This window comes from Embiotoca jacksoni, unplaced genomic scaffold (assembly GCF_022577435.1).
Source record: "Embiotoca jacksoni isolate LCO1_2020_lvr unplaced genomic scaffold, fEmbJac1.0.p SCAF_6, whole genome shotgun sequence".
Classification (NCBI taxonomy): Eukaryota; Metazoa; Chordata; class Actinopteri; family Embiotocidae; genus Embiotoca; species Embiotoca jacksoni.
Window position 1 is genome coordinate 10,738,944 of NW_027185414.1, and position 24,269 is coordinate 10,763,212.

General features: G+C 40.4%; 1 protein-coding gene across 2 annotated transcripts in view; it reads left to right on the forward strand.

The window, feature by feature from the left end:
* The window catches only part of kif26ba (kinesin family member 26Ba), an 84,297-nt gene that overhangs the window by 32,133 nt on the left and 27,895 nt on the right, over positions 1–24,269 (forward strand). For both annotated transcript variants that reach the window (XM_069174110.1, XM_069174111.1), the window contains exons 4-6: positions 4,398–4,579; positions 11,252–11,459; positions 23,712–23,927. In XM_069174110.1, the coding sequence (XP_069030211.1) occupies positions 4,398–4,579; positions 11,252–11,459; positions 23,712–23,927 (606 nt within the window). The remainder of the gene's footprint in view (positions 1–4,397; positions 4,580–11,251; positions 11,460–23,711; positions 23,928–24,269) is intronic.

Sequence of the window (24,269 nt, forward strand, 5' to 3'; positions counted from 1 at the left end):
TCTCATGGTCCTTTGCTCCCCGGAAAGAGATGTTCCTCAGCTCAGTATTTACATAATATGATGTGGGCTATTGTGGGTTAGGGTTAAATTGGGACCCTGAAAACACGGAAGGAGGTATTTTGCTGACATTGGTGATCCTCTCAACCTGGTTATTACCTGGTATTAACAGGTAATGTGTATCTCAATAACGCACCTTAATGCAAGGTCTAATCCCACAGTACACTTGGTATTTGGTCAGGCTCATGTTGTAATTGGATGTCAGCTTCGTGCAAATTCAATTAGCAAAGCCAAAAGTCCGAAGCACAAAACTTCAAGTTGAAAGGTCACCTAACTCCACCTCTTATTAGTAAAGCAAAGCAAGCCTAACAAAAGCTACAGCTTGGTAGAACTAATATCAAAAAATAGATCCGTTTAACTTTTTGGCTTTTTTGTCATCATCAGGTCAAATTATCAATTTGTACTTTGGTTTATGACCAAATACCTGCGATCCAACACTCCCATGAGCTTCAGCTGCACTTGTGTTTAGTTAGCCACACTAAAGATGGTAAAAACATGATACATGCTACTCATTAGCTTGTTTATATTGTCATTGTCAAAATATTAACTTACTGATTTTAGTATTTAGCCTGTAACACCGCTGTACTGTGAACTCATTCAGCGTCACTGAGCTGCTCTCTTGGCTCTTCTAAACTTGAGTCTGTATGTCTGTCCAGCCCAGTGGTCTGACCTGCTGCCCCCACACTAATGGCCACATATTTTTCAACCACCTCTACTCCTTACTCCTTTTTTCAGCATGGATAATAACCTTCTGTGAGGTCACGTTTTTTTTTTATTATAGCGCGTAAGTAGTTCTCCTCTTCCCACTCATCAGGATTTATGAGTAACCAGTACAAATGCACAGGTATTCCTGCAGTTCACTGGACCTTTATTCCATATGTTCACGACTCTTTTAATAATTCATGGGTAGCAAGCCAAGTCTGAGCTTTTGAAACGGGTGTAAATGCACTGAAGAGTATGGTATATAAACTATAGAGGCATCTCATTTACAATAGGTAATTTATCAAGGCAGTGGGCGGTGTGATGGGACCCCAGGAGCCCTCAGCAGTAAATATACTCACAGCGGAGCTGATTTACAGACATACACACACAGGTGCAGAGAGGTGCAGACACATACACACACGAGGACACATACAGACATGTTCACAATAGACACACATTAACTCTCACAAATGCTACTTTTCCTTTATTGGAGTGTGTGGTTATGATTTAGGGGCTCTGCTGTCTTACTGCAGGCAGCACATAAAGAACTATAATCAATAATCCATATCTATGTGACAAAGGCTCCACCTACACACACATATAAACACACATGCATGGTCACACAAACACATAAACACACATGCCTATACACACATGCATGGGCATACTCCTATACTCTCATACAAAACAGTTAAATGTACAACAATATAAATGGCTGTGTGTGTGTGTGTGTGTGTGTGTGTGTATGTGTGTGTGTGTGTGTGTGTGTGTGTGTGTGTGTGTGTGTGTGTGTGTGTGTGTCAGTATTTTTGATAGACACAACCCACAGCAGAGGCGGTGCACACCAGTATAAGACAGCTCCAAACACTTCCCACGCACTGTCTCGCATTCATAGTCATAGACATCGTGCGCACCTCCAGACACAAACAAGAGAAAACTTTAAAGGTGTTTCTCTCACCTTGTTTATACTGTCATGAACCCGATGATATATAAAATAATAGAGGAATATCATATGATATCAAACAGCTCTCAGTTACTATTCCATTTAGGATTTAATGCAAGGTCTCAAACACACATAAATACATGCAGTCCATTCATCAGAAGCACTTCACTAATTTGATTAAGTATATGTTACCAGCGATTGAAAAAGTTATGGCCTTTCCACACCAACTCATACTGAACAAACAGCACAAACACTTCATACTGATGTCACATAAAAAAGTAAAAATAAAATGTTAAAAACAAACCTGCTTGACTCTGGTGTAGATTATTTGACTGAATAAGATTTCCATTTGCATTTAAAATGCTCTCGTTGCAAACAAATGATTTCGCTACAATGATGTGTACATGTATTATTTTATGAAATATGGCAAATAAATGTTTTTAGGAAAGTTCCTATAAATAATATCTGGTAACTAAACTCCAACTTTTGACTACAGCTACAATGTGCTTTGATAGGTCCTCTTAATTTGAACTCAATTAAATGTTTCATGTCACTAACAGTCCACGTTTTATTGGTTTTAAAAAGTACAAAGAAGCACAAAATAAGATATTTGCATGACTGCATCTTGCTAGCCTTTCTACTGTACCAATTAGAAACCTTGCCAACACTGTTTTACCTTTTACGTCACTACACTCTTGCTAAATTATTCAGCTTGGGGCAATAAGATAAGTGCTCTTTTCACATCAGATCTGAGGAAACAGATTGTCTAACTATGCATAGATACAGTATATAACCAACCTTCATACAGCAGTTGATTATACTTCTGCAATGAAGGCAAACTGGAAACTGCTGCATTAATGTCCCCTAACAATAATGATTTATATTTCATATATTACACATATCGAGTGTGTTGCATATTTTAAATCTTGAAAAAAGTGTTTGAGCAGGGCCGCCCCTGTATACTATACAGTTTCTCAAAGAGTAAGGGTAACTCAGTCAGGCCGGCAAATTTAATTTCTTACCAGATATAAGTTCAAAGGTCTCTCTCTTCATCCTGTCTGTCTTTCTTCCCTGAATGAAGTCTCATAAAGCACAAATGCCATGAGGGATTATTTAATAATAAAAGATAAATGTGAATTTCCTAAAATGACAGAGCAACGCAACAGATATCGAAACTAGATACTTTAGGATCATTAATAGAAACAGTTGGAGACAGAAATAAGGAGGAAGAGAAGGAAGGGTGGACATGGAGAACAAATAAAAGAGAGAAGGTAGTCATGAGGTTTAAATATCGACACACACACACACACACACACACACACACACACACACACACACACACACACACACACACACACACACACACATATACATATTGTGTTAGTTGCATTAGATGTTGTTTTGAAAATCACTTCGTCTCCAAACATGAAATAGAAATGAATAGATGCAAATATAAAATAAGAAAGGGGGCATTTCACAGTGTTGCAAGGCTTTTGGAAATTAATCAGAAAACATCAATTAAATTTATGTTAAATAAATAAATGGGCATGCAGTAAATTATCTTTTAACAGGAAGCAGAATGGGTGTGGGAAACTTGACTGTGTTTTCTTATCTGACCATCTGGAAAAGACAAGGACAGAGTTATACTACAGTGGTGTGTGTGGGTAATTTGCTAGTCATGAAGGACATGGATACAGTTGACATGATCAAAGTAACAAGAAGGAAAACTCTTATCACCTCCTGAAATTCACTCACACTACTCCGCTCCTCCGCTCCCTTCACTGGTTACTGGTAGCTGCCCGCATCCGTTTCAAAACATTGGTACTTGCGTACCGTGCTATGAACAGATCGGGTCCAGTCTACATCCAGGACATGGTCCAACCTTACACCCCAGCCCGTTCCCTCCGCTCTGCTTCTACCAATCGGCTTGTTGCTCCCTCGCTGCGAGCTAAACACTCTCCAAAATCACGACTGTTTGCTGTCCTGGCTCCTAAATGGTGGAATGAGCTCCCCAACGACATCAGGACAGCAGAAACTCTGTACATCTTCCGCCGCAAACTAAAAACACACCTCTTCCGACTTTACCTTGAATAGGTAGAACTTCAGTAGCGCTTAAAATGGCACTTTTTAAGTTTGGCTATTTGGCACTTTGTAGTTTGGCTTTCTTGAAGAAATTGTATTTCTTGATTCTTGTTGTTCTGGGTTTTGTACCCTCATGGTTGAAATGCACTTATTGTAAGTCGCTTTGGATAAAAGCGTCAGCTAAATGAAATGTAGTGTAATAATAATGTAATGAGAGATGAGCGGTGAGAATGATAGAAAGTGACTTTGTTCACCAGTTCGCTCTGTCTTTTGCCTCCCTTCTCGTCCTATGTCACTGTGTCTGTTTTCTATTTTCACATTTGAGTGTTGTAAACAGTAAAACCCAGACACACATAAAACAGATGACCTCAGGAGTTAACATTTTTAATCTCGCTGGGCAGTTGTTCAGTGGTTATTGTGTCTGAACCAAACTCACCTTTTCATCAGTGCTGCCTAAACTGCATAATTTATTGTGTAATTACATGTAAAGTGCCCATCCACAGTGTGTCAGTCTGTGAATCATGTTGATGTTAATTCATTATTGGTTTTTATATTCTCTAAACTCATTTTGGTTCCAAGAATCATAGTAAAAAGTCTCTCTCTGTTTCATCAGATCTCCCAGATGATCTCAGGGGCCTCAAGAGAAGGACTCACCGAGGCTGCCCTGAACCGTTACAACACACACTCTCCTTCACACACTAATTCCTCACCACATGCCAACTCCCCCTCTCACACTCCAGCTGTAACCACTGCAGCACCGACCACCACCTCCGCCGCTGCCTCTTTCTTTGCCAGGTAAGATTCTTTCACATCAAAATACCACCAAGAGCATGCATCCTCGTTCTCTAGTGGATGGTTGTCAGGAAGATCACCTGTTTTTGATTTATTTTTTCACTTGATCTGTCCACTCAGTTCCAACAGGTAGGCATTGTATCCTGATTTTGGCTTCCACAATGAATCAGGCTTAATGCAGAATTTGTTTTTTTTATGGTATTAAAATGTCTCCTGTGATCTACAATAGGACAAAACAACACAGAGTTATCTACAGTCACGGTGTTCCCCGGGAAGCCACTGAATCTTGCAACATTGGTACTGAATTTGATTTAATCCCTCTAAGATTACTTTTTAGGATTTAGTTGCATTATGCAAGAGTTGTAAAATTATTATTATGGAGACAATGGTAATTTCAGTATAAAGCATTTTACTAGCTGATTTGTATGAGATTAATCACTGGGTTTAGGAGGGACCTCCCCTCATTCAGACTGTTCTTCTATTTGTTGCTCAATTAGTCTACTAAAGCAGAAATAATAAAAGAATGGACTTACAAACAACCACATTGTATGGTGGTGGCAAAATTGAATACTATGATATATTGTGCATAAATGTACTTACTTATCTCTTGGTATGGTTGTGTATAAATCAACTATCCAGTCATCAGCTGTCGATGAACTGTGTAGTAATCAAATCTAGAGAAGTGCAGAGCGGCACAACATATATAAGACACGGGTAATATGGGTAAATTATTGATGAAAAAACATGGCAAGCTCAAAATGAATGAGTAAATTATTCATGGACAACACCAGACTATGAGGTTGTCACTGTGTCTGAAGCATTACTGAGATGTCGCATGTAATGAGGTCCTTTAAGTCACATTTTAAATGATACTGATGGTTTTCCTTTTCACTTGTAAACCTCCTCTCCCCTTTTCAAAGTATTTCCAAGTGTGAAAATACATAAAGGAATGACACAAATCTGCCATTAGGAAAACCCTTGAATGGGATGAGGGTTGTTCCATTTGTCTGCTCGAGTTGCACAGAAGTTCCCAATTGTCAAATTGAGTGGAAACTTTAATTAGCCTTTGGGGAGGTAACGTCTTTCAAGAGCATCCACTGGATGTGAAACCAGGTCACCCTCGGACAGCAGTCGCTATTATGGGACATATATACATTTTATACCAATACATCTATAACATGGCTTTATTTGTGGTTTTAAAAATTGAAAGAGATGTTCATCCCATTCAAAAGTAGTCCAAGTGGCCAAGTTGTTCCAGGAAATAGCCATTTGGGAACATTTTTCATGTTGATGTTTGGGAACTTTTTTCTCTCTTCCTTCTTCCCATCTCGTCTCTAAATCTACAGATAATGAAGTGTGTGTGTGTGTGTGTGTGTGTGTGTGTGTGTGTGTGTGTGTGTGTGTGTGTGTGTGTGTGTGTGTGTGTGTGTGTGTTTGATATATAACTGCTGTGCTTCATTGTAGCAGACATAATGCTGACTTTCTTTCAAAGCACTAGCAACCAGATGCAACTCATAAATTGTAAGGGAACACACGCAAACACGTGCACACGCTCTCTCTTCAGCTTTCTCTCTGACCCTCTGAACTGTCAGGTATCAAGGCCATTTTACACAAACACGCATACATCTGGTTGACATTCCAAACATACAGCCAGCTGTCTGTGGTCGATTTACGAGCATGAACCCTGTAAGTGGAAGAACCCAGTTTGTTTAATGGGGCAGGTGTCACTACGTGCAGATATGTGTCTCTGCATGTGTCCAGCACTGTCTTTTTCCCCCTCCTGTTTAAAGCTGTGCAAGTTTCCCTTTTGTCTGTTTTGTTTGCTTTTCAAAACTTCACATATATTCTGTAGTCATTAGAAGTCATCTGTATTTTCCTGTTATATGTGTCTATGTTGGATTATAGTTTGATTGGCAAAAAAAAAAGTATCTACACACTGCCAGCTTTTATTTTTGACTCTGGTAATGTCTGTGTGTGTGTGTGTGTGTGTGTGTGTGTGTGTGTGTGTGTGTGTGTGTGTGTGTGTGTGTTTGTGTTTTGTGTGTTTATGGTCAGAGGATGCAGCCATGCAGTGTTTTTAAATCCAATGCCTGTTTCGCTCCTTACTCTCATACGTGGACTGCATACAGACAGTCTTATCACACGCACGCACGCACACACACAGACACACACAATTTCCCTTTTGCTCACGGTCTGCACACAGCAAAATCCCTGCGTCCACCACATCTCCATTCACCTGATCCCTTTCTTCCTTCATCCTCCTCTCTCCCCTCTCCCTTCTCCCTCTCGTCTTCATATCCTCCCTCATTCTTCTCTCCTGTTTTCATTTAATTGCTTTCTCTTTTGCTCTGTTCTTTCTTCCACTCCTCTTCTTCTTCCCTATTGTTACGTATCTCTTCTCCTCTCTTGTATTTTTCCCACAATTTCTCAGTTTCAACACTGACCTTTCCTTTACCTCTGCTAATGTTCATGTGAGTAATATCTTTCATTAGTACCAATCTGTCTGTGAATATGTCATGCTCACATGGTAGCGGTACATCTTCCCTGTGCTGCAGTGGCCCTCTGGGGACGCTGGGCTGGAGGATAGAGACACGCTCGGGTGTGTGCATGCTCCTACTCACTGGGGGAAGGGAGGTTCTATCAGTGCAGGAATTTTTTTTACAGCATGCTGCGAGGATTGGATCTTTGGGGATTTGGCTGGCTGTGTGTGTGTGTTGCTAGAGGTAGCTGAGTAAATGAATAGGTCCCAAGTGAATTGGTGAATTGGGAAGGCATTGTTATTTTGGATGGAGGATGGCAGTGAGGGTGTGGAGGGCTGCTGTCTCTTTCTCTGCCCCTGTTCATCTCTTGACGCCTTTATTCCGTATAAAGAAGAAATATTTCATCAAATGATAATTGGTCACCAATCAGCCACCCATCATAAAGATGGATTGATGATTTAAAAGTGGTAAACAAATTATCATATCAACTGCCTGATCACATGTTTGCTCGTGTCATTTAACAGTAATTAGAAGTGTTTCTTTATTTTGACTCAAAGAAAATATGACTTATGGTTTAGGAAGAAGACATTTGCTCTCACTGTTTGAAATAATTGACCTTCATCCATTCAAGTACTGACAGCTTGCAAACATGAATCACCCACCTTGCATTGTGAATTGATATCATTAGAAAGTATTTAATATATTGAACAAAAGGTACGGTGGCCCTAAGGGTGAAAACACAACAGCAATTCACAAAATTAAAAGACATTTCACAAAACGCAACAAAACCTTTCCAAAAAATGTTTTTGTTTTATGAAATGTTTTTGTGTATTGTGAAATGTTTTTTTGTTTTGTGCATTGTCACTTTTTATTTTACCCCCAAGGCCAATGTAAAAAAGGTGACATGCTGCTTCTTTCTACATATTCTAAATAAATGACCAGCTCAGTTGTAACAGAACAGCCTGTAATGTGTGTGCCCGGATACGCAAGCCAGAAAAAAACGCGTGGCCACTTCATGTTGAACACAGTATATTAATATCATATAATGCAGGCTTGTTTGCTATGACCATGCAAGTTTATTGTGACTTAATAGGAGTCTTTAAGTGTCTCAGTTAAAAACTACAGGTACATGTGGTTTGATAATGTCAGTCTTCTGTCCATGCCAGTCTGACTGACCTCCAACAACACACACAAACACACACTCACACACGCCATCGCTCTCTGTCTCTCCCTGTATCTCCTCCTACTGACATTCTGCTAAATAGAATGTAATTAGCGACTGAACCAACAACAGAACCCAGGGACACCGGCCATAAATCAGATCTGTGAGTGTATTTCAAGTGAGAGTGTTTGTAGTTGTGTGAAAGGAAGAGGAAAACAAAGCAGCAGCATGTTAACAGCTGGGCCATGTGTGACCTGTGCTGCTTTTTAACAAGAGGAAGACACTTGAAGGGAGCGAGGGGCAAGAGAGGCTGGGATGGCTGAACGAATCAATACATGTGAGGAAGGCTGAATGGATGGTGGGATGGATGGGTGGTTATATGGAGTGCAGAGAAGGAGGCAAAGGATGAAGGGATAAAAATAATGAGAGAGAAGAATAAAACGAAAGGGGAAGATTTGGGGTTGGGTAAAGAGTGAGAGGGATTGAAATAATAACAGGGAGGTGAAGGGGAGAGAAGAGGTGAGGAATGACGGTAAAAGAGAACGGGGTGAAACGATGTTACAAAGGAAGAGCTGATGGATAGATAGGTGGAGTTGATGGATGGAAAACAAGTGCCCTTCACAACAGGGTTAGATTGGAATAGATCCACTTAGCCAAATCCCAGGCCACTTGTCATTAAATCCTCCCAGTTAGGTGGAGTGTGTGTGTTTGTGTGTTTGTGTGTGTGTGTGTGTGTGTGTGTGTGTGTGTGTGTGTGTGTGTGTGTGTGTGTGTGTGTGTGTGTGTGTGTGTGTGTGTGTGTGTGTGTGTGTGTGTGTGTCTACCACGCTTCAGTTGTGCCACAGATTAAACCAGTTACGGTGAGAGAATATAATAACAGGGTAATAGTACCTATACACACATATCAATAGATGCACAGCACGCATTAGGAAACTGATGTGGCTGAGGGATTTAAAGGATGTTTTGGGAAAAAAACTCAAATGTTTTTTCTAGGGAGCAGCTTGTTCATAAATGAGCATACATGTATAGAAGAACAGAAAAATGCTTAGCTGTGAGCAGCGTAGGAAAAAAAAGTGTGCATGCTAAAAGTAAGAATCTCCAGCAGCAAAGTACCCGTGCATGAATCCATCATTGTCATGTCTCATCCTGCAACCATCAGCAGCACTGCAGCATCTGCAGCAGTCTTTCCATTGTTCTATAGAAATCAAAGGAGAAAATAAATCCACAGATTTGACTAATACCATCATTACTTTCAAGATAAAATAAATTCCTGCAAACAGTTTTCAATAATCTGCTGGGCATGCTACATGGGAGGTTTTGAGCCTTGCATTCATATAATGGTAAAACATGTAATTGCCTTTGATTGCATTTGCTGCAATATGTAAGCTTAGCTTGCGCCCAGTGAAAACCCAATTAATGATCTTCTCATGGTAGTTTGTTTCATACAGTACACACACACACACACACACACACACACACACACACACACACACACACATACACACACACACACACACACACACACACACACACACACACACACACACACACACACACACAGCGATTCACACAAATCTCCTGGGAGACCTAGTCAAATGGTGAAATGCTTCGTCGTTCCACGGGTCACTGAGTCCATGTCTCTCTTTCTCCCCCTCTCTTCTATTTCTCTCTCTTACACTCTCTCTTCCCCTTTCGCTGACTCTCCCCCTCGCTCTCATTTCTGTAACCTGCTGCAGTTAATTGAAAGCCAATGATGTGAAAATATGGCTCTTTGACAGAGTGTGTCAGGGTGCAGGGTCTCTCTCTTTCTCTCTTTTTATAATGTTAGAAATATATGAGAGGATAGATTAAAGCGGAACAGAGCAGGAGTCTCTGCCACGGCTGTTTGAGAGGTCTTTTATTTTATTGTATTGTTAATGTTGCTGCTGCGTGTTAAGTTAGGAAATCTGCCAGTTTCAAGTGGGGCCTTTTAAATTCCAGAGAGGGAACTACAGTGATACAAAAAATTGAAGTAAATGACTGTGTTAAATTATTGCCAGCAGATTCTCTAGCTTTCCTTCGAGATTACGCTCACTTAACCTCTCCTCTGTCTTTCTACACAGCCCTGGTTAATGCATCTTATATCAAGACAGGCGGTGTTTAGAAAACTTATTGTCCACAGCCTCTGTTCCCAGGTGAAAATCATTACCAGATATAACATAATTACGCCCATCGTACACCAGCAAACAATCATGTTTTCAAGCTAAAACCATGCAGATAAACACTTAAATTTGACCATCACAACAAAGACAAAAAGACCAAAGTAGGGGACACGTATCATGCTTGGTATTAACTCTCCTCTCTTTGCTATAAATTTCTTTCAAGTAGGTTCAAGCTAAAATGCAGTCTGTTATATGGATATGAGGTATTTCTGCAGGGGAAGGAAGAAAGAGAGTTGGAACAGGGAGGAAGAAAAGTTAGAGACTAAAAATGGTGTGAAGTGCTGTTGTGCAAAAAGAGGCAGACAGGAAGAACCTGCTGTGTTGAAGTGAGAAATGAGGGCGCAACAACAGAAGGAGAGGAAAAGAAGTGAGATTTAGAAGTTTAGAAGTTGAAATGAAAACGAGAGGAGTGAGGAGAATTTGAGTGTAGGAAAGATGGGGTATATAAATATAATTTTTTGGTGGCTCCTTTTGAGCGCAGTGCTGCAGGGAATTGAGTAGCAAGAAGGGAAATGAACCACTCCCGATCCAGATGTTGCTACATATGTAAACAGCAATGTGTACGTGTAAGCATGTGTCTCTCTGTGTGCATGTGTTGAAGGGTGTGTAATCCAGTCCTATTTGCAATTAGCGTATTTTCCATGGCGGTGCTGTGGTAAAGTATAAAGATGTAATTAGACCCATGCCTGCAGGCACGTGTCACTGTCCTTGCTGTCTTTCTTCCATCCACTGAAACTATCCAGTGTTTCTATTGTTTTTACAGCAATTATGGTTCCAACATATGAATTTGATTGGTTGACACTTCCTCCTCTTCTCTGCTTCTCTCTCTCAGAGCTGCACAAAAGTTGAATTTAGCATCCAAGAAGAAGAAGCAGAAGACAGCAGCAGTCACAGCCCCAGTGACATCTTCATCCTCATCATGTGACCCGCCCCTGTTCCCCACCAATTTCAGCTCTGCCCTGTTGATGGCCCCTCCCCCAGCCCCACCCTGCCTTCTCCGTGCAGCCAACAAGATCAAGGATACCCCTGGGCTTGGGAAGGTAATGGAAAACAATTTTTTACTTGGCTGTTATATTAATTTTTGGATATTCAGAAAACAGTGGTGCAGTGGTTAGCACTGTTGCCTCACAGCAAGGAGGTTCGAGGGTTCTGTCCAAAGACATGCATGTCAGTTTAATTGGTGATTCTGAAAAAAATTGCTCTTAGGTGGGAATGAGAGTGTGGATGGTCTTTGTTTCTGTCTGTCTGTATGTGTTGACCTTGAGATAGACTGGGTGTACCTTGCCTCCCCCTCTCCCCACCCCGTGACCGTGTTCACGATACAGCTGGCATAGATAATAGATGGAAGAATACTAAGAAGGTTTAATTTGACACCCAAAACAAGTATAATTTCATCACCAGAAAATGGTACCTTTCACATTGTTTCGACGCTTCTCAATGGAGGTGATAGTGTCGTTTTCTACGAATGAAATGTAGTCTAGTAATGCAGACATCTCAGCTCAGATGCAGGGCTAGAGTAAGCCAAAAAACTGTTTCTGGCATTTTGGCCCACATCAGCCCACCACAATCAACCACATCCCATCATCGCGTCAGCCCTGAATATGTTTACCAACGATGCCACTCCTTAAAAACACTAAAGTCCTGTTATGAGTAAGAGAGAATCAAGGAAGAACAAGAGAGAGGAAACGTGATAAATACCTTCAAAATGTGGGGCTGAAAAACTGTACTCTGCTGCAAGGAATCTCAAAACAAGGGATGGCAGAGAGGGAGAGAAAGTAGACATGATAAATGATTGATCAGTTTATTGGTGTCTTCCAGATAAATTACAGTTGCATTAATTGTAAACTCACTCCAAAGGATACCTGTGAACACATGGGAGGAATCCAAAAAAATAAATAAAGTGAGGGCATTCTGCATCTGTGAGAGAGAGTAGATATAATAAATGATAAATCAGATGATTAGTGTCTTCCAGATAAAAGTACCGTTGCATAAACTGTACTTAAAGCCAACCAAACACTGGCTACGAAAAGAGCACCTGATAAATAAATTAACAAAACAACAAACACCTTAATCCATATTATTAGCTCACCATGGAAAACATGAGCGAACTAACTTGGAAACCACAAGCAAATGTTTACGAATTGAATTTTATTTTTTTGGGCAAATAAGTTGTATAATGGAAATTGAAAGGGCCTGCCCCTTTGAATTTTCAAGATGTGGTTGGGCCAGCCCCGTGTCACATATGAAAATAAACCAACAACATCTCAATCTACCTCTTTTACATGCCGGACAGAGGAAAGAAAACCAAAACCGAAAAAAATATATTATTTTGTCGGCCCACTGGGAAAATGCCCGGTATGCCAGATGGCCAGTCTAGGCCTGCTCGAATGTGTCAGACACACTTCATTTATTATAAAATGTATTATTAGAGATGTTGAGGTAAAACTGTGGCATCACAGCACATGAATCCACATATCCATGATATGAGAGCTAATTTGTCAGTGGACCGTTAGTATGAACTGAGATTTTTATCTGGAAAAACTAAACAGTTTGTGGTAAAGGAACCAAACACTCAACCCATGAAACTATCATATAACCTGCAAATACATGTATATACATACAGGAAAAATGTTGTACCTGCATGTACAAAAGTAGTTATATTATGTAGCCTACTGAATGTATGTGTTTTAATCCAAATTTTTCAATCCAAAAAGAGTTGGTTCTGATTATGAATCATTATTTTATAAAAATGCAGCATTTACGGTAAATGTATTTGGTTTTAGGATGAGTAGACGCTTGGTCCACAAAGTACTGGAATGTGTTAAAATATTGAGCTGTGGTATTATATCATGACCTTGACCACTTTATCTAAATGTGTCTACTGGTATGTGTGTGTGTGTGTCTCCCCTGCTGTACCATACCAAAATGTAACCTAATGGTTACCACGGTAACACATCTCTGGCTGACAAAAGTCATCTGTCACCGTTGCCAGTGGTTGATGAAACGTATGAGTGTGTGTTGTGGATGCAGGGGGGGCCAGCATCTCAAGTGTGTGCAATATTGATCGTCCATGTAATGAGTTTTTAGTGCCCCCTCCTCCACAGTTTGAGTGAGAGGCTCACTGACTCTGCGCATGTGTGTGTGTGTGTGTGTGTGTGTGTGTGTGTGTGTGTGTGTGTGTGTGTGTGTGTGTGTGTGTGTGTGTGTGTGTGTGTGTGTGTGTGTGTGTGTGTGCCCCTTCTGCTAGAAAATGAATGAGTATGGAGGACAAAATCAAACAGACATCAAACAACAGTGTCCATTACCACACAGAGAGAAAGCAAGGAACCCCCCACGTCTTGTTGTGTTTTGTGTACATGTGCCATTTCTTCACCACACATAAATGTATTGCATCAACACTATCCAGTCTGTCTGCCGTCTGTCCGTCTCTCTGTGTGTACTTGCGTATATGACGGAATTATTTGTTTTTTTTGTTGACATTTGTTGACATTTATTGCACAGCTGATAGTGAAGATGCAGACAGAAACAAAGGGCAATAAAGGCCGGTATTAAACAAGAGATGTTTCAGTTATGTGTCGTGTGTTGCAACCATTTGGCTACCAGGGTGCTCTGTCACTACCTAAAACATTCATACTGAATATCCGATGAGACCCAAAACCCCACTCGCTTGCATCAATTCACTTACATTTGTAATGAGATCATGTAATAAAATGATCCTTAGTGAAATGAATCCAGGGTGACACTAACAATCATCTAGTCAGAAAATCCTACAAACACAGTGCGCAACACAGTGATGTGCACGGAGAACAGAGAAGTTAAAACCTTCATGAGTTCTCCAACTTCTGTCACTTTATCAATATCAGCGCCTGAACTAAACATTTTGTGTCAAACTCAGAGAATCAGCGACAGAGACCCTTAAATTTGCTTCATTGCTGAGGCAAAGAACCAGGCGAGGTATTTTGAGTGGTATTTGCGGTTAAAGAGGGGCAGAAATGTCACTGTCCAAGGCCGAAGAAGGTGCAATGGGCCAGGAGGGTTTCCTTTGACATTCTCAGGGATGTACACCGTGAATTGGTCCTCCAGGGTCAGACTGTCAACTATAAGATCGACTAAGATATTTTGAGGGATCTGAGGGAAAACATTCGCTTGAAACAACCTGAACTGTGGCACGATGGCACTTAGTTCACCCAACGTGCCCATCATAGCGTGATCAAAATGCACAAGTTTCTCTTCCTCAACAACACAATCATCACTCCTCACCACCCCCACTCAAAAAAATTTGACTCCCTGCCTGTTATCTCTGTTCCCCAAAAAATTGAAACAAACTTTGAAGTGCACTCTGCTCAAGTTTCAGGTGCACAGAGAAGCCAATGACCTGTGGTCACCAAAACGTGTAACTCAGGACTTCTGTGACTTGTTTGCCATTTTTCTTTCCTGTCTGGTATCAAATTTGTTGAAGCTGCAAAGATAAATGGTAGAAATATGTATTTTGGAAATTTCCTCTGAAACAAGGTCTGTATGAGTAAAATGATGCTGATACATGAGCAGTATTTATATTCCAAATCATTGTTTCATATTTTATTTGTCTTTTTGTGAAACTGATTATTTTATGTGGTGTGTTATATATTTTGTCTCTCCTTTGAGTCTCGAGCTCCGTTTCTCTCCATATGGAGATGACAGATGTCTCTTCAGTTGTCAAGGAGACGGATTCCCGCTCATATATTTAGAAGCGCACAGCAAACGATTCCATTATCAATCCCCTAAACAGAAATATACATCAGATACCACCTCTTTTTTTATCATTTCTGCTGTTTCATCTCACTTTGATATTATGTGCTTTTGTAACAGAAGTGTACAAATGGGCACTGCTACTACTGTTCAGTTACAACAATGAGACACCTCCCATCCCCTTTTCACAGCCATGTGGACTTCTAACAGCCAATATACTAGTGTGATCCGTCATGGAAGCTCTTTGATTAAGGTGTTCAGTCATTTTAGCTGCATACCAACTTTGTCCTCTGGCTGCCCGGCTGGCAGTCTGCCCATCCCTAATCACCAGCGACAAATGGAAAAGAAAAATGTGAGACTATATCCAGGAGGTGGTTAGCATAGCTTAGCATAAAGAAACAGGGGATGAGATAGCATCACTCCCAGCGAAGACATTTTTTGGAGCGTAACCCCTAGTTGAACCACAACTTTATTTTTGTACAGATTAAACAACTGAGATAAAACTTGGTCACTAAGTGAACGTTAGGAATTTGTTACCTTTGGACAGAGCCAGGTTAACTGTTTCCAGTCTTTATGCTAAACTAAGCTAATGGTCTCCTCTTTTATGACTTCTCAAATTTGGAATATTTTTGGTTTGACAAGAAATGGGCTATAATATAGGAGAGGAAATGATACCAAGGCAGGGCAATATTCTAGTATTTGGAACATAAAAAGTCTCTCCTGTGAAATCTGTTGAAGCTTGCCAAGACCCAATTAAACACACAGTCACACACACACACACACACACTCACACAAATACACACACACATACATGGTCATGCAAGGATACGGGAAGAAAATGGCTGTGGTGACATTTCTCCAGAAAAATGTCACCTGCAGTGGGGGTTGGCTCTCTGCTGAAATAGCATTTGCACACATTCACACTCACACACAGGCTTGCATGCTCACAAATTCATAGGATTATAGCTACAATGAAAGCTGTCAAGGAAGCAGCAAAGCCCCTGGTGGATGTGTGTACGATACATCCTGCAGAATACATGGGCTTGGCTGTAAGTGTGATGGGGGGTTAGTGCTCTCCCCGATGTTAATATGGCAGAATACAGATTGAGACATCACATTTTAAAGCCAGGGGAAATCAACCTGTACAGGTCAGAAGTACTGCTGTTTGTGTGTGTTACAGAGAGAGAGAGAGAGAGGTGTGCCTTGCTCCATCTAGGGATGTCAAATTAAACAGAATCCCTCAGTGGATCTGCCTGAGTGTCATCTGTATCTCAAACTCCCCTCTGTTATTTCTATATGCGTTGCTTCTCCACATGTCGGCGGTAAGCTCCACCTCACTTTAATCAAATCAGCCAGTTGGGAGGCCTCCATTCAGGCCACAGACTGCAGGGGGAGATCAGTCAAGGAAATTAAACTGTATACATTATCACTTAGGAAACCATCTGTAGACTCACAGAGAAATGTAGCCGAGACTGCAAAAGCTACACATACAAAATACAGAGGATTATAGGGACTGAGTAAAAAAAGGTCTTCATCTCTAATGAAGAAAGATAAGTCACACTTAGAAGATTTTCTAATCGCTTTCCATGCATCTTAACTGATTAAGTCCAAAATAGGATTTTATCATCTATGGACCTCATGATGAACTTCACTGACATAATCGTCTAATATCAGCAGTGGTTGAAATAAGATAATGTTTGACTGCTAAATTATGGAATTATATTTTTTCTGCTTTCAATTTGACAGAAAGAAAAATTTAGCCAGAAAATGTTTGGTCATTTCTTTCCTTTTATAATTGATTCTAAATATGTAATATGTTTGTATTCTATCATGTGCAGTTTTGAAGCTTTTCCTGTTTCTTTAGCCATGCTAGCAGCATTCAAAGTCCTGCTGTGCCTTAATGTAGCGTCACAGACTCCTCCAGAAGGAGCAGGTCACAGTCGCCTCGGGGCTTACATATCCTTCTTTAAACTGTCTGCTGCACTTCATTCATTGCAGTTCTACATCATACCTGATCTACATACAGTTTATCATACCTGAAGAAGGATGAGAAATATCATTAGAAATGTTATGGAAACTAATATGGGGAGCTTTCTCTTGTCTTCTATAACCTATCTTCACCTCATCTCTCTTATCCAGTGGATGGATAAGTCTTATCTCCTTCCTTCCCACTGCTATATCTCTACCTGCTCTGCTCTTCTCCATATCTGAATGACAATGAAGGACTATGGGAGGTTTTTTTTCCCCGTCCCCTTTCATCTCTGCAGCCAGCATTTTGCACACACGCACATGCACACTCACAGACTGCAACTTGACCTTGGGGGAAAATGATACTATGACAGCTAATAAATTTTTAATAGCAGCTACAATCCCGCTCAGGCCACAAGCTGTGCGCCTGTGTCATGAGTGAGCATGTGCAAGTGCATTTTTCCACACACTTTTGTCTGTCTTTCTGGGTGTCTGTGTGTCTTGTATCTGAATGAGTGAGTGACTCTGTTATGGGAAATCCAGTACAGTAGACACTTTGTTCCACCATGTAGCTGAAATATGAATGCCATCAGTATTGACAGGCCTGGAGCATATGGCGCACACACACACACACACACACACACACACACACGCACGCACGCACACGCACACGCACACAAACATAATGTTTGTATTTTGCAATGACTCTTTTGGGGCTTCATAAATTAAATGTATGTGCGTGGATTTTCATGATAGTCAACATGCGAGTCAGCCAGGTAATTCCTTTCTTCAATCAAAAACATTAATTTTACTCTTGACTGATCAATTTACATTAAGAAATGCTGGATATTCAGCATACTAGATGACTGCAGTTTTTTCTCATTCTGTTTACATACAAGGTTTTACCTGTTTAGAATCATAATCAGATCCAGATATATTGGCAGGTATGGTTTTCACATACATGGTATTTGTCTTGGTGTTGTGGTGTGGCGAAGGTCGCAAAGATGAACTCCTGTTTTACAGATGAAATGAGCAGATCCCAGCTGCTGAGGGGATTCAAATGTTTGGGGCCAGTCAGGTAGAAAGGTATAATTTTATTGAGGACGTTGCTTAGAACTGATTCAAAATAACCTACCGTCTCCATATTTATTATAATAACTCTGTCTCACACACTGTGTGAGGACCTCAATAATATTTGATCTCTTGAGACCAAGTGACATTTGGTTGAACATTTAATTTTGTTTGTTAATACAAGTTAATACTATGACTGTCCAAATGATGTGTTACCCCAAGTTACAATACGTATTTCACAATTTCTGGTACAGAGGAGCTCTTGTAGGTAATATAGAGGCTCTTTGACAAATTAAACATAAATTCAAACCACAGAGTTGTAAGACCTCTGCAGTGGTCCAACAGAGAACAGCCAGCATACTTTGAGCTGAGCTGGAATGACTACATTAGTTGAAATTAGAATTGATCTGATCCCTGAACTTGCTATTCCCATATGGTATTTGTATCTATCTCTCTGTACATGTGTTTGCACAAATGTCTGTTTCTGCAGTCTTTGGGAACCAATTAGAGCTCAGTCCCAGTCTCATTGATTTTCCAGCCAATAGCAATGAAGCACTGCTGTGAGGGACTATCGAACAATCTTCTCCCAGCTCAGGGTTGGTTGTTGCTGTTTAGCTGAATTCCTTTGCTTAAATTGGAATTTATTGTACCTGAGTGTGGTGTATAAAATGGAGGAAGAGGAGGATCTATCCATGTGTATGTATTAGTTGTGAGTTGTTTTGATTCTCAATAAAAAATTGGGGAAATAGTGAAAGAATCTCACTTTTACCCTGTTTCAGCTCCTCTCCACCGAGTATTAGTATTCACTGAAGTGTGTGGTGTGTGAGAAGAGAGGAAAGTATAGGATGGATAATAGGAAAAGGCTGTGACTTGTGTTATAATTTGTTCTGAGGAAGGGAGAGAAAGTGAGACAAGATGCGGCGGGAGATATAGAGAGTAGAGAGAATGAAGGGGGTTGAGAGTGGTATCGAGCAATATGATTTTTCTCAAACACAAAGAGAGACTGAACATGTTGTGAAAGTGTGAAGCAGAGAGAGCCGGATGGAGAGAACATTTGTAGGAGAGAAAAGAGGAGAAGACGAGAGGATGGGAGGGTTATGAAGGGTTGAAGGGAGAGATGGACTGAGTGTGAGAGTTATCTGGAGAGTTATTAGTGACCTATTTCTCTCTCTATTTCCCCTTCATCTTTCTTCTCTGAAATAAACATCACTGCATCTTTCTTTCTTTAATTTAACAGAACAAAGAGTCCATTAGCTTTGTGTTTGTCCTGCAAATGTCATATAGGCTGCGGCACTTTGCCACATGTATTGATTCACCAGTGGAACTAGGCCAAGGATCCTCTGAGAAAACTGTGGGTGTGAGTTTGATAAAACATACAGACACACAATTTCACAGTTGATCTTGACTCAGGATTAAATTTCTTAAACTGGGTGTTGAGTCCAGATGATTTTCAAAAAAATTTAAAATTTTGTTTTCAGATATTTTCAGGGTTTTTTTCTATCGGGAGAGCAGAGCTGGTAGAAGCCCAGATTTAGTTTAGTTGGTTGTAGAAAAAAAATGCATATCTGTGTGTTATATCTATGGATGTAATCATATTATGCAAGTGTATATTTGTAATTCCTCAGTCAGAACAAAAATGGTATCCCTAAAGCTGGTGCGATTGTGCTGATGCATCAGTTTTCCTGTTGTAGTTAGGTGGTCAACACCACAGAGCTTTAACAGTTTGAAATATACATATATGTATACATACACACTCTATATTTTGGGCATAGGACATGGAATAGCATTGTGGCCCCATTTACATCACACTCTCACTCTTAAACACACACACACACACGCACACACGCACACACACACACACACACACGCACGCACGCACGCACGCACACACACACACACACACACACACACACACACGCGCGCGCGCGTGCACGCACACACACACACACACACACACACACACACACACACACACACACACACACACACACACACACTCTCAGACATGGGGAGGAAATTGGCTCTCGGGGGGGAAGACTTTATGAGTTACGCCTTGTAAAGCGTGCAATGGCAAAATACTTCCCCCAGGCTCTTACTGATGTGATGGGCTCTTTTATTGAGGCCGAGAGAGGGCCTAGCACTGAATCCAAGTGTGTGTCTGCATGTTTGTATAGGGGCACGGGTATTTAGTGGTATTTTTGTTTTTGCACAAACTCTTGACCTGACATTAAACCTCAGCATCCTCGGTGTCCTAGGCCACCAAGGTTACACATTTATTGTATTAAGGTCGCATCTCAGTTCATCTTACACCCTCATCTATAGACACACTTTTAAGTTTACACACACATGTACATTACCTAAGACGCCAACACAAAACACTCTCTCATACACACTTATTGAACCAACCCTCTTAAATGGCCCACACTCATTTAATGATGCAACCAAGGGAAAGCCTGTTAATGTGGTGTGTGTGTGTGTGTGTGTGTGTGTGTGTGTGTGTGTGTGTGTGTGTGTGTGTGTGTGTGTGTGTGTGTGTTTGTGTTTCAGATGGAGCTAGAGAGAAATGTGCATATAAACATCAAAACAGTAAGAGCTCTTAGAGTGTCATTTGTACCTTTTATATGGCAGGATATTAGTTTTTTCATAACATACCTCATCCAAGGTGAGTTTGTTCTGTGCACCATGACATTGTTCTGGTTACCGTCGGTCCTTTATCCCTGGGTCATACAATAATTTATACGAATAATTTATTCCAAAAATGACACAGATTCTTCTTTTGTAGAAAATTTGCCTCCTATACTTGAGTTTTATCTAGCAGTACAGCAAATAAAGTTGTTTATCTATTATCACATCCCCATTCACAGCTAATAGAGGTGTAAGTAAATAAATATATAGTTTAACTAACTAACTAACAGTCTTTCTATTCATTCTGTTAATACCCTACATCAGTGCTGTGGGGTTTGGAGTGTTTTGGGATTACTGTGCGATGCGTAATCCCATGGTTGTATTTAACTGGAAGCGCGCTTCAGACGATGATTCATCTGCGCTAACAAGCACAAACAGACAAAAAGATCTCTGTGCTGCTCTTTTCCCTCTTAGGAGACACATAAACACAGTAGTGGTTTTCATCTGCAATGTACATCTGCGCGTTGTAGACATAAAATCCCACCTTGTTCAGGGAAGACAGCACGACAAAAATGAAAATAGATTTCACAGATATATTTTCTTTTTTACACTTAACTATCAGGTTAGGTAACATAAGCACAGTTTTAGTATTTTAACATCAGAGTACAACTGAGATTATCCTATTTACGACAGCTGTTCTTTTGGGGATCTAGAGGTCTAGATTATACTCCCATTATGCACTTGGGATAGGCAGGGTACACACATATGCTTTACCCTGCAGTGATTGAATACTGAATGGCTCATACACAGGATTCAAGACTGCCCCTCAAATTGGATTTACAGAGGCCAAAACTAATGATGCATCCATGCAGCTTCTGTCAAGTCGCAACATCAAGAATGTAATTGCATATCCTCTGCCTGTCAGCCAGTGCATTGTGTAAGCGGCTCCGCTGTTTGATACATTCAGCTGTTTTTGTTTTCCACTTTCATGTCATACTGTTTAAACTGTAATTATGAGCAGCTGAGAGGGAAAATTGTTTACGTTAGCTCAGAGTCTTGAGTCTGAGATATTGGTTATTTCTGAAATTGATTGCATCTCCCACATCATGAAAAGAGCTACAGACATTTCAACAAACTACTTGCAGCTGCAAAATTCATTATATTTTAGAGTGCAAACACCATCATTATTAGATGAAGATAACAAATCAAACCAACAACCTGTATTCTGCCTGTACATACCAGATTTGTTTCGTCATATTTAGTTATTGTGGATTTGCACTGTACTTACCTACTCACTTACTACTGTATTATTACTTATTTACTTATTTTGCTACGTTTTTTTTTTTTTTTTGTGCTATGTTGTTTTTACTCTTGTTTGTAAGATTTGCACTATCTCTATGCTGCTGTAATCCTGCAAATTTCCCCACTGCGGGACTAATAAAGGATTATCTTAATTTATCTTATCTTATCTTAACAGAATAAAAGGCTGCCTGGATTCACACAAAATGTTCACATGTTGTAGGTGGAAAGAGAAATTAAGGAAAGCAACAAACCTGTCCTCTAAGTAGAGAGTACTTTATTACCCACACACTTCAGAATCCATCCAATGTCACAGTGTAAATATGAAACGTATTTGATAATGAGGGTGGCTCGGATCAGTCCCTGAGACAGTTGGTGTGGTAAAGACTGAGTCATAAAGCACTCACTGTACCTGATAGTCCCTGCCAATCATCTTCTTCAACCAATCTGTCCCAATTTTCGGAAAGGAAATGTGGTGTAAAGCGTCTGGATTATCCTGTGGTGTTTCGCAGGAAGAAAGATTTAGTCACAAACATGGAGAGAGGATGACAGACGGGCTGAATCAAGGAGTGATATAGTCAGTGAGAGATCAAACGAGCAAGAGGAGGAGTAAAAGAGCAACAAAAAACTTATGTAAAGTAACTCAAACTTTAAAACATCTTTAACTAACAGAGAAAAAGGTTGTTTATATGTTAAAATGTTCTGCAACTCACTCAGATTCGATGACGCAGCGTTTTGCGGCTGCTGATATCAAAGAAAACAACAGCAGCTGTCAGACGGTAAATTGTGGCTGCTAACAGTTTATGACAGGAGTGGGAGGAAAGGAAGCGCAAGAAGAGGAGAGACAGCTAAAACAGGATTCGAGCAATTCAGGCTTTTAATGTGTGGCAGTGATCTGAAGGTAGAGAGGAGGGTGACTCGAGGAAAAAGGGAAGGGATTTAGGATAGAAGAAGAAAGTGATAATGAAAGAGTGACAGGTAAATGAGGGGAAGGGATGAAGGAGGTCAAAGCACTTTGGGGTGAAGAAGGTGATGAGAGAGGGAGAGAGAAAGTGATCTCATTTAAGTGCAAAGCTGAAAAAAATGAATTTTGTGGGTCTTGGGGAGTCATTTGTCCAGGCTGAGGTGAAGCTAGATGCCTGCTAGCAAGTCTTTCACAGAAATATCAAATCTTTTCATGGTTTTGAGTGGGGTAGATTTCTTCAGTGCCTTAAAACTGAAGATGAAATGGGTGATCAGCATGAGAGGAGCCCAAAACCAAGAAACAAAAATCCATGTCTGAGTACTCGACAAGTGATAGACAAGTGATCTCGGAGGAAATGCATTACCAAATAGTATTTTACAAACCACAACTCTAAGCTAATGTACTGTTGCACTGTTATTTGTTTGCATGTCCTGTGCCTGTTTTTGACTTCATTGTTTTTGTGGTTTGTTAGTTATCGCATCATAAGGAATTTGACTTCAAAGAAAAGTTACAAAACAAACCGGTGAAACTGTACAGGCTCTGTGAATCATCACTTTATTTTGTATCCTGTTTTGCTCTTTTTGTTTCTGTCAGCAGTGTCTCAATATCCATTTTCTTTTTTATGTCTTACCTGCAGGTGAAAGTGATGGTGCGTGTGTGCCCCGTGTCTCAGGCTGATGCAGCTGAGTCCAGCTCCTTCCTGAAAGTGGATCCCAGGAAGAAACAAATCACCATCATGGACCCGTCAGTAAATCAGACACCAAGCGCTGCCTCCCAGAAAAAGGTGGGAGCCAATCAGGTCCCTCCAAAGATGTTCACTTTTGATGCTGCCTTCCCTTCTGATGCATCACAGGTAAGAGAAACACAGGAATTTATCATGCTTTTTAATATAAAGTCTTGCATGACAATCCACTGAATGAGATGGTTTTTACTAAAATGATTATAGACAAACCCAAAAAGCTGGACTTGACATTTGAATTACGTTCATTTACTTTCTTGCTGATAATTTGATTACAAGACTGATAACCAGCCTTTATATTAACCTGGTTAGCTTAGCATGAAGGCTGGAAGCTGGCCGAAACACCTGGAATTCACTTTTCCCGGCTGATAAATACTTCTAACATTTAACCTAAGAGGCCACAAATTGATGTTTTTCCATTTCAAGATATGTCATATTTACCAGTGAGTTTTAGAA